Below are 12,369 nucleotides of genomic sequence, written 5' to 3'. Positions count from 1 at the left end.
TGCCTTTCTCCCATTCTGCCTGTGTGCCACGTGTGTCTGGGGACCATTGAGCACATGGCAACAAGCAAATTACCACAGCCAAACTCTTCATCCCTCAAGTACAACAGACAAAGATGTCAAGAGGAACCAATGTTAAGAGAAAGACACTGTAAAACCAATGACATGATGGTATTGTGGGCATTATGGTAAAATATATTTTAAAATTCCACCGTACCCTGTGTGATGTGACAACTAGAAAATACAGCACATCTTTCCTTCAGGAATTTTTGCTAGGACTTGGAAATTTTTCTTTATAACAGCATAAAGTAGCCACTTGCGTGTGCTTATTTATTATTCAACACCAGAATAATCTGATGGGGACAACATCGTCCTTAACTGCAAACAGCCCAGAATGAACACGTGCTTACTCCTCCAAAGCGTGCAGGACAAAGTACCAAGAGAGCTACCGCTTCCTAGTTAGCACAACTAAATATTTCTATACTTCATCCACAAGGCTCTTTGAAAACAATTTATGTTAAAAAGTGAATTACAAATCAAGATTTGTGTAGTGGATCGCTGGATTAGCATTTACTCTATTAGAGAGCAAGTACTTTCTCTAAATGCAGCTATATAAAATGCAATACAGTAAAATGAATTAGGGCAGAGCAGCTGATACAATTCTTAAATCTGTTATTGCAAATGCAATTCTTAAGTGATGGAAGTGTTCCTTAATAGTATTGTTTAACAATATCTTTGTTGATCTACTTTATAAAAGTCTTGGGTGATAGAATTTGTTTGTATATGACTATAAGGAAATCACTAGAATTCCATTATACTTAAAGGAAAAAAAAATAATAAAAAAATCAGTCAAATACACGCTGCAGAGTGTGTTCCATAGCTCACTGCAGAACTATGAGCCCACTCAAGGTATAAATAAAATAGTGTTTATGCTGAAGTCAGCTGGGATTAGGGATTTCAAACAAAGCGAATAGATCACTTCAAATACTGTAAGTGCTAGGGTATTCTTGAGAAAAAGAAATCATTCTAAAGCAAGATGTTTCATTAAATATCACAACTATTCAAACCAACACACCCAAACAATGAAGTCTCATAAGACTTGTTTAGTAAAAGTATTGCAGAGTAGCACAGGCAAAACAGCTGTCATTTTCTTTTCGCCTAACAAGTTACACATTAATTATTCAAACAATAAATGCCTGTATCTTTATCAGAGACATAATCTGAATACCTGTAATAATTAATCCATACAAATACTATGACTGTACTATGTTAATAATGAAAGATAATACGGTACGTACTAAATTCTACAAATGATTATGTCAGCTAATCAGACTTTTCAATAAGATTTGAGTTAGAAATCCAATCCAATTCAAGAGGACTTGGAATTTTAAGCCTTAATTTGAGAATGATTTATTATTTGCATTTCAGCAGCACCCAGATGGCTCCAATAGTGATCTGGGTCCCATTGTCTAGTGTATTTCACAAAATGATGGTATGAAACAGTCCCTGCCTAAGGCAGCCTAATTATGCAAAACAAGGTTGAGAGAAGCATCAAAAGCAAACAGAAGGGATCTGCCTAGTTCATCCAAAAGGTCGGGCAGATCTGGGAACGCAGCCATGTTCCGAGTAGCGTTTCCCCTACTGGTCCTTACTGCCTGATTGAGGACAGAAAATTTCTTTTGAGACAAATATCATCAGTGTGGAAAATGCTTCAGTTGGACCATGAATAGAAAGAGCAGTCTTACGCTGTCCAATGAAGATTTTAAGACCAGCAAGCAACATTATGGCCTTTGTGAACTGCTAGTAAGAAATCTCAAGAACCACCAAATTCAGTGCTGTGACTGGGCACTACCACAAGCGGCCCTTAGCATGCCAGGAAAAACATTATGCCAGAAGCAGTTTTTCAAAAAAAATGTTCAAAAGAACTATTATGCACAATTTCAAAGATGATATGGGCTTCAGTGTATCAGAATCCTTTCTACCTTAGAAAAAATGATGCTAGAAAGATACTTCAAGAACATTCACAGCTCAAATGGTGTCCATCACTTAGTAATGAGCTAGGCTACGCAACTAAAAGGGTACAGCTGATATACGTGTCTTAGAAGTCTGAAGCAGCCCTGTCAAACAGAATTTACCTCTGCCTTTCAGGTAAAATGACAGAACTCTGCAGAGTTTTATGTGAAACGTGACCTTGACAAACTGTTATCTGCTGGCTTTTCGGTAATACGCTGGGTGATGTTGTAAAAGTGCTTCTGCACTGAGCATCACCAAATGGCGTATGGCCGTTTGGATACTGGCAGTGCGCTTCCCGAACAGAGAACACCAGGCAGGGCAGCCAGTTAGGCTGAGGTCAGGTGGACTCCAAACAGCGCCTCATACGTTTTTAGGATGTGAAGCAGGGGCATGGAGATGACAATCTCAAATGTGGACGGAAGTTAATTTCTTGACTGCACTGCTATGACCTCAGATCCAGAAGGACCCGTTATCTCAGTAAGTAACCCCTTCCTTGAGTATCGCACACAGCGTAATGCAGAGGTACCCAAGTGACTGACTAATTCCTGTATTTAACCCAGGCGGCTACGGGGTCAGGAAAGCAGCACTGGCAGCGCACGGCTGCCTAACACACACACACCATGCTAGTGCCTGTATGGGCAGGCAGCTTTTCAAGTCATTCCTTGCTTCCAAATGAAAGAAAATATCGAACCTAGAGCAGTGTGGCAAGATGACACTTGGCAACTTCAAACCCAATCTCTGTGCATCAACAGTTGCTTTCCATCAACCCCGGTTAAAATGCAGTGATGCTAGTATATGACTAGGAGCTGCCACAACCTGTAATGTACTGCAGTCTGAACACCATTTCTGAAGTGATTTCTGTACTACAGTGGGGAAAATACTGCCGCTCAGCAATATACAATTGAAGAATAGGTAAAAACTTATCACTAGTTTTGCCATTCTGCTTTCAAAAGCAGCCAGGATCTCAGCCTGTTCTCAAAAGAAAACACAATTTAAGATCTCAAGGAAAGATTCTACAAGTTTGTCTCTTTTCTTGGTTCTTGTTTAACCAACTATGGAGTCTTACTGTTTTTATTCAGTGAGAAACCCTTTCATAACAGGTAACGTATTCCTATGTAAGCCTTCGCAGGCCCCAAATGCTTCCTATTCAGAAAGGAAAAGAATATTCTCTCCGCAGATTCAGATTCTCCATTTTGCCGCATCCATTCCACCGTAGTGGAAAGCAGGTATCACCTCCTTTCCTGCTCAGGAGTGACTGTGGGAAGTGCTGAGCACCTCAAACACTTCCACAAAACACCATGCTGGGCATGAGGATTAAGCGGCAGAGGTGGGAGGAGAGATATCTGCAATACACTAAAGAATTTTACAGAAGCACCTACACATAAATGTTCTCAAACTAAAAACAAGTCACAATTACTTTGTTAAAAGACAAACTTTCACGTTGTACCAAATACTTTGTGTACCAGCTTGCCTAGTTTATAAATAGCTAATCTCTATACCACATCCTGAAAGAAAAAAGAAACCCAAGTGGTTTTCAGCCTCCCTTTTTACCAATTGTTTGACTACCTTGTAGTCAAATCTTGGCTTCATAGAATGCGGCCATTTTGCATCACTATAGATCAATTTATGTATCAAATAAACACAAAATAACAACTTCTCAAGATTGTTATGTATATTTTTACAGAGGCATTTAAAAGAAAATATGAAACAGATTGCTCTTTTCATAACTAAATAGAAAAAAACCTCACAATTTTATTTCGCTCTGTATCCCTTAGAATTATTTTCTCTCAACAGCTCTTGATTTTAAATTATGAGGTTTTGCAAAAATACAATATAAAAAGAAAAGAAAAAAAAGAGACCAAGCGAGAGATGGACGTTATAAACCCAATAGAAAAGTTCACTTATTTTGTATCCATAGCCATCTTGCAAAAGCTACAAAAATCAAAAATATATCAGATTCATAACTTTTCATGTTCTTTCAGATTTAAGGGGATATGGAATGACTTGTAGTCAAACTTTAGATGTTTAACTTACTCAGATATATTAGGAGTGCAGATTCCCTACAAAGTAAAACGAGCATCCAAAAGTATTTCATAATTCAGAGATCCCAATCACAACATATAAAGGGGATGGTCGAGGCCTTAAAATGCCTGAGGTCAGATATGAGAACTCCTCTTCCAATAAACATTGTAATAAATGAACATTTATGCATTTAGTTATAAAACAAACCCATACAAGCTTATTTTGGCTCAAGAGCATCATCCTTGTTTGTGTCTCAATCAGTGACAGCTGAGCTTTAGCCTTGACTTCAGTCAGTAGCTACAAATAGGAATTCAGGAGTTGGAAAGAAAAAAGGAGACGCGTGGCTCTTCTGTTGCATTTTTTCCCATTACTTAAGAAACACATATTGAGAAGGAAAATTAAAGCCACAGCACTACTATCTACTATTTTAATTAGCTTCAGATGTCCTGGCCAATACAATGAGCTTTTCATATTTGAAAGGTTCCACGTTACTCCTAGAATTACAGGCCTAAGCTGTCAGCGGCACAACGATGTATGTAAAGTTACAGTTCAAACCTAGTACAGATTCACAGATTCTTCGAGTGTCTCTCATTACTTTAGTCTGCTTCCTGTTTAATGCAGGCCTAAATCTCATCCAGCAACTTCGATATTAAGCCCCCATCTTCTGAGTTGTAAAATGACTTACAACTCTGAAAGAATGAATTAAAATTCAGAATATAAAACTTCCAGATTCAGAATGCCTCATATTCTTATCACTTATTACATACAGTCATTCTCTTACCTTTCTCCAGAGCCCTAAAGCACATTCTAGACACTATTGTTAGAAAGGATATTGAAAAAGAATTCAGATTAAACACGTGCTTACAGTTTGCCCATGCCCCCCCAAGAATAAAAGTCTGTTTAATAGCCAATCACAATGCAATTTAAAAGATGCGAGTTAATACTATACATTTCACAACTTCACAAGTAGACGTGTTTGACAATTTCTGCACTTGCTAAGAATTCAATCAGCATCTGAATAGAGCCACATGCATTATTTTTTACTGTGACACAGATTTCCCAAATGGGATTAGAGCTCCGTTATTGCAAGCATTGTGCAATCACAAATATCTTCTTGTTCAAAGACCCTTATGATTAAGATAAAATGACATGACGGAGTGCAAGATGTAACTGCAAAGAATCAAGAGAGAACAAAGGAAACAGGCTCAGGAAAAAACATACACTATTGAAGGTGTATTATTAATTCAAGGATAAAAAAAAATACAAGGAGTTAATAATTATCCCAAAGTTATATATTTTTTTAACCAAGAATTCAGAAGAAAGTTTATATTGAAATATAAGAAAATACGGCCAAGTAACCCAAATACACTTAACATTTGCCTAGGGATATCATAAAGGAAAATACTTGACTACTTTCAAAATAAATTTGTTTAAACTGGGACCAAGCTGAAAGCTCCCACTAATGGTTATTTGGTGTCATCTTCTACAGCCAGGAATAAATTATATAAGCATGACAGAAGAAACAAATGAGTAAGGAGTATCTGACAAGATAGTCCTCAATACATGTATTGCTCCATTCCCTGGGGCCAGAGTAATCTGAACTACACAAAATACATTCATTAACTGGAGAAAAAAAATGGTAATTTCATTTCCATAGAGACCAAAATGGCTCCATTTAAACACAGACTCTATCATTGACCTTCCTGTGTTTATAGTCTACAAGTCATATTAATGAAATGTAAGAACAATAAAAAAATGAATTTAAACCTCATTTCTTTAAACGTACTTTATACATGTGATTTCCATGAGATCAAGTGTTTAGAAGTTGAAAAATATCAAAAAGTGTCTATTTCACTATCTGTAAAATGGGGATAACAACATGCTAGAAGGAATCTGTGTAGAGAAACACTCATCCCAGGTACCCAGTTAATGAGCCAAGCACACTGAGAAAATGCCGCTAACAGAATTAATTCAGAATGTCATGGAAGGGTTTGGGTTGTATGCGATTAGAGCGGCAACCATACACTCGGTAACTTAGGAAATGCAAAACAAAACCAAGTAGCTGACACACTCCCTTTCCATCTTTAGCACTAAGGAAAAAATAGGATGAAATTACACAGATAGAGTTAACATCATATTATCTTTAATGATGATACATTAAATAATTGGGATTCAAAATAAAATGCTGGTAGTTAACCTGTACGTAGATATACCATCATAATTCATCAGTAACGTAGCACTGTCAACGTGCTACCTGATGAAACCTGATAGGATTTTTTTTATCTATTTGGTTTTTTTTTTCTCCTGTTTGGGTTTGGGTTTTTTTTTTTTTTCAGAATACAGAGAGAAAAAGAAACAGAGAAAAGCTCTACAAGTGTCTCATGTGATGTGAAACACAAACCCATTTTTCTGGATTCCCTGTCATACCACCACCAGAGATTTGGAAAATCGTATTTATTTAGCAATTCTGCTGATGATGTGAGAGTAGAATGCACTCCCTCTGCCACCGCTGCACAGAGCCAACATTGCTAGTAGCTTAGTAAAAGGCTTATTTTGTCACAAAAATATGTGAGCATGACTTTCAATGTGACAAAAAAACAACTCTCCCCACTGACAGATTTGCCTGGTGGAAAGGTGACTGACTGGCTTACTCAATCATTTTTCCTACTACCGCTACATTTTGACATATAAACTGTAATTATAATCTCTCCTGAGGGCCAATTGTAGAAAATGTTGCCAGTTGTTCAAATCTCCCTCTCCTATGTGTATCTATAATTATGTGTGAACGTTTTCTTAAGTGAAATTCCTAACATCTGACAGGGCAAACATACCTACCAAGGTTTGGGGATAGAAGGGAAGGTCAGAGAGGCGAGGGGTTTATGTTTTTGCTTAGTGTTGGAGCACAGGAGCTACAAATCCTAAGGAAACTGGCACAAAAGAATGGCTAGCTAGAATTAACGTCGTTTTGACTGATATTCGTTTAGGGCACCGATAGCAGAGGCCATTCAGACAAAAGACCAGTTAAGCCACAAAACCTCACCAGCTGCACTTCAGATGAGAACATCCAAAACTACTGTACGCAGGACTGCCAACACTCATTGGTGTGAGGTACCGAATCTTGTTACTGGCTCACACCTACATCCCTACACTCAAAAAGTCATTGCTTTATCTAGTTTTTTGTGCATACACCATCTATGGGGGTCTTTGCATTTTCTTTTATTTTTTATTCAGTATAGTTCTGTTTTTCCTTTCCGTGGTTCTTCTGAAGTCAAACTTGGTTACAAGAAGATCAAATGAATCAGTATTAATATTGAGGGACGAGAGGGAAGTCCCTGGGCCGCTGCATTTTCTAACACCAGTAAGGTGCCATTGCCAAGGAAGACATAACATACTTTTCCAAGTGTACTGTTTCAAGGATTCCCGACTCTTTTGATTGCACATGACTCCGCTGGTTTGCAGAGATCCTCCTTTTCCATTAGTATCCACGTAAAATTCCTGAGGTGGTTACAACAATGACTAACAAAGAAATACTGCTAGTTAAGTATTTAACAGCTGCTACCTACTAGGACAATTCAGCTACAGGAAATGAGGAAGAATCCACACCACGTGAAAAACCAGCACGTACTTTGGAGACAAACAGTTGTAAACGGAGCGTAGCTGGCAACTGCATGGAGTATTGCTGACCTCAAAAATCTGTAGTTGTTTGTACTCAGAGACTTGACATTTGAGGTCACAAAATAAACCAGCAGATGATACAAAAACAAATAAACAAAAAAGACTTTGTAATCCATTTACAAAAGTTTCTATGGTCCTAACACCAAATAAAGGAACACCTGACTAAAAAAAAAAAGCCAAACAAAACCAAACAAAACCAAAAAACCAAACAGAAAAACCTAGACTTTAGTTATTTGAAAAATTTAATGTGAAAAGCTTATACCCGCTGACTCTTGCCCTTTAACCCATTTTTAGCTCCTTCAGTGGAGTCTCCTGAGGAGCCCTACAATGCAGGTTTGTTTGTCTTGAACAAGGAACTCTGATTTACACCTTTTTGTATTTCTCCTTGAAGATCTGCTATCCACATCTTAGGAACAAAATACAGTGTGCTCGCAGTTGATGACACTCCTGATCAGCTTTCCCACTTGCATATTTCCTTTACACCTTCCCTTTCACTTCTCCATTTCTTTAAGTGACGAAGACGACCAAAGGGAGTGATTTTGAGGACACCTCTGCTTACTAACACCAGGCTTAATTTTGAAAGAATGAAATCTATTCCTTTTGCCTTTAAGGATGAATATATAGAGAGAGACTTGGAATATATGAGGATAAAAAAATACCTAGGTGTCTGCTAGCCCCTAAAAGGTTACCTTCCATATGCATTAGATTTGTTGTTACATTTTCTATTAGTGGTATGTTGGGTTTTTATGTGTTTTGTGTTTCCTTCCTGACCCTCCCCCCCCCGACAAGTTTACCAGAGAACTCATTAATAAGGGCATATAAAATTCAGGAAAACACATTTGTGAAGAATCAGTTTCATTTGTGAAGCACTTACTTTCTATTGAAATAGAAAAGCATCCCATCTGAACAAAATATAAATACATTTCTGAACAGCAGACCTACAAAAGCCAGTAAGATTAATATAAAGCTACTTTTTTTCCCCCTCTTCATTTCAAAAAGGTATTAGTCAAATGCCTTGACCAAAACTTAACCTTTTCCACTTATTATTCCAGTCTGCCACATCTACAGGAAATAGATCACCAAAACAGATGGAGTGAATAGATATTTTTACCTCCCAGTGGCTGAACACCAGCTGCGGACTGGCCAGGCCACTAGTTCTCTTCCTGATTTCATCAGCAAAACCAAAGCTCTCTGCTACTGGCAGGACTGCCTTAATAATAAACACATCCGTCCCCTCTTTCATCTCCTCTTGTAACACTCTGCCTTCTCTTTTGGACAAGACAGCATACACACGACCTGCAAAGACATAATTTTGATGAGCTTACCAATATACTTATACTCTGCATCATGAAGAGAAATACATAAATATTTATTTATGAAACTTCAGCATTAAGTAAAATACATCATTTCTTTGGCTAAAATTCTTCCCTGTAATGGATCAACTAAGTGGACCCATTAAATTCAAACAATGTATTCTGCCAGTACAGTGTGCAGAAGCATACGAGTAACATTTAATAAATTAGTATACTGTACGGATCTAGATAATGCTTGCACTAGGTGAATTTTATACAATCATATGGCTATTTTTTAAAAAGCCATTTTCCAGATTATGTGCCTAACTCGCTTTATTTCTTACAACCAAATATTCAAGAAACATTACCAAGAAATATTACTGTGTTTCAGGAATCGTATCTTAGCTACCTTTACAAGTTTGTTTGGATCACCATATCCCCATATGGTACTTGTCCCAGATACTGCAGTGCTATTCTAATCAAAGAAAACTTTTTTATCTGAAATACTACATATTTGTTATGTTTAATGTGTTCAATTAGGGTTTTTTTAATTAATTCAGGCTTAAGTTAGTCATGGATAATTTTTATTTTTCTTTCCCAAATTAATATTCAATCCATAGAAATACAGTGTATATATCATGAAAGTAGCTGTAAAAATGCCTGTGCTTGACTTTCTGGTAGGCATTAAGTGAATTTTTTAAAACGTTTTTGCAAACTTAGGGGCTAAGTATTCCACAGACAAAAACTAACAAATACATTTGTGTTGATCGAGATGATAAAAACACACAAAAAGTTATGCACTGAAAAAATGTTTTGGGAATGCCTTCATTTACAAATGTGAATAGTTAGTAAGTATTAGATGTACAAATTAACTTTATAAGTACCTTGTAGTGAAGAACAAGTTTATATCACAATTTCTAAGAGGTTCAAATATTTTATATTACATTGCACTGAAAAAACATGAACGCATATTGGTACCTTTTAAACATCTCAGCAAAACTGACTCTTACTAGAAAGAATCAGAAATGCACATTACTTCATAATACATGCCACCTATTCTGACTTGACAGAGAGAGATCATTAAAGACTATAGCCAAGCACACTGATTTGCACATATACTGTAAGCCTTTTGTGGGATACCGGTTGAAATGTTGGAGTGGGTTTATTTGCCTTTATTTTTTAAGTACAGAATCAGGTCCTTGTTCAGGAAATTCGGCACAAGCACGCAGGTAGTATAGTTAAATCTTCCTGTCAGATGCAGGTAATGAACCATCAGTTCAGCACCAAGCATTTCAGAGTTTATAGTTCTCTAATAAAATGTGGGCTGAAGTGCTCCTTCTACCATCACTGACAATTTTATCTGCTCGTGCCCTTACCAGGACCTTCTCACTGTTCCTCTGACTGAACCTCACCTTTACTATGCACAATAATCTTCTTACTGCTCATGAGGAAATTGAGGAAATACTTCTATATATCACAGAAAGATTAAGGCATTCTGAAGATAAATTACTGAGTTTGCCATGCACGTATAGCCTTTGTTAACATAACTATGCCATTTCAAGGCTATGGGAATTTCATTGAGTCCAGAAAATTCTCAGGTACGAAAGGGTCATCTCTCAGCACAGCTCACAATTCACTAACTGCTTTAAAATGCAAGCTTAAACACACATGTTGCAAAAGAGCATCACATCATAGTCACTGTACATACACTATCTCTGTACGTAACAGTATATATTAAAGCCATTTGTTAAAGGAAGTAAGTTCAAAATCACTTTATAGGTTATTGATGTTATAATTCAAAATGTTTATTTTACTAATCGTTTTAAGTAGGACTTGGAAAACTTTGCACACGTATGCATGAGATAAGTAAGGTAACATTCATCACAAAGCACTTTAGATGCACGTATTTTATGGCCATCATTCACTGAAGATTATTCTTTGAAAACATAAAAGCCGGAAGACAATTTATAGCTTACTAAATGGCTTCTAGCTACATGTACTTCATCCAAGCAGTCTGGAGTATTGTCTCAGTTAACGCTATCACAAAGAAGTTAGAGAAGGTCTTCAGTTTCACCACTATGGTCAGACTGGAGTATACGGAAGATATACTGGTTCTACCTCTGCACTAATTAGTTGAATGGGTTTAGCAGCATCAATCACCACAAGATACTATAAGATCTTCCTATTCAAAACAGTTAAAACAGTTATTTTGAAATTATGTTACTACTTCAAAACCAGCTTCAATGTGCTGCAACATACAGAGTTAAGTCTGTGCGTAATAAGCTCACTTTAAAGATGTATTAAGTCCTTACAATATTTAAGTCCTTGTTTACCACTTTACTGAGTGATACCTCAGTACGTCAAGTGAAAATGCTAAACAATTCCGTTATTCCCTGCCTACTCAAAAAACAAAGCTTCACACTAGAAAGAAGTACTGTGGAAGGACAACAGGATCATCATTTGCAAGAGCTGTTTGAATTTTTTTGGATTTTAGGGGTTCCCATAAACTTAGCTAACAGGGATGGAGGAGCTGCTCTTCTGTTTCGGGTTCTCCATGTTTTCACTTACACAACTGAGCCAGAGACAATACCATGAATTGATGTGAATTGTCCCCTAAAATGCTGTGATCTAAAATTGTAATAACTTTATTTTTTAAAAAAATAAAGACATAAGAATTGCTATCAAAATCCAAACCCAAAAGCTATATGAGAGTCTGGTAAAGTCCTTTTGCAGCTACGTTTCACTGACATCAGTAAAATGAAGACAGCCTAGCTTTTGGTCTCCAGAACACAAAAGAGAAGGGAAGAAGAGCTTAAAAAGGTAGGAATATCAACAGGCAAAAGCTTATAGTAATTAAACACGTGATGCTAGTTCAGAACATTCTTCCACTTCCATAGAACTTCCATAAAGCAGGAGCATGTAAAAATGGATTTTTCTAGTGAACTAACTGTAGGAACAAGATGCTCAGAGTATAACCTAATTCCACCTACTGGGAAACATTGGGTGTATGCAGGACCCAAGTCAAAACCCAAGACACGTATAAGCCTGGAACACAAGTTACAGAAGCCAGTTGTTTTATCACGTCACCTGCCAAGTCTTCATGGATAGCATGCATACTCTTCCCTTCCCTAATGAGGATAAAATTTATTAGCTTAAACTTCCATAATAAAAATTAAACCCATGAATTTGTAATTAACTAAGTGCATGTCCACGGTTATTAGCATACAACTCACATTCATTAGACTGGACTAATTTGCTTGCATGTCTGAGTCCTAAATTACACTTCTTATATATATATGCATTAGAAAGCCATGTTTCCATTTGTTTTTATAGCACAACGGATGAGCTGATGCATGTTAATTACATTACT

The 12,369-nt window shown here is 36.9% G+C and overlaps 1 protein-coding gene across 3 annotated transcripts in view; it reads right to left on the bottom strand.

The window, feature by feature from the left end:
• EFL1 (elongation factor like GTPase 1) overlaps window positions 1-12,369 on the bottom strand; it is an 82,825-nt gene that overhangs the window by 5,282 nt on the left and 65,174 nt on the right. For all 3 annotated transcript variants that reach the window (XM_063346453.1, XM_063346454.1, XM_063346456.1), the window contains exon 19: window positions 8,819-9,003. In XM_063346453.1, the coding sequence (XP_063202523.1) occupies window positions 8,819-9,003 (185 nt within the window). The remainder of the gene's footprint in view (window positions 1-8,818; window positions 9,004-12,369) is intronic.

This window comes from Chroicocephalus ridibundus, chromosome 9 (genome assembly GCF_963924245.1).
Source record: "Chroicocephalus ridibundus chromosome 9, bChrRid1.1, whole genome shotgun sequence".
NCBI classification, from domain to species: Eukaryota; Metazoa; Chordata; class Aves; order Charadriiformes; family Laridae; genus Chroicocephalus; species Chroicocephalus ridibundus.
This window is presented reverse-complemented; position numbering and strand designations above follow the sequence as displayed.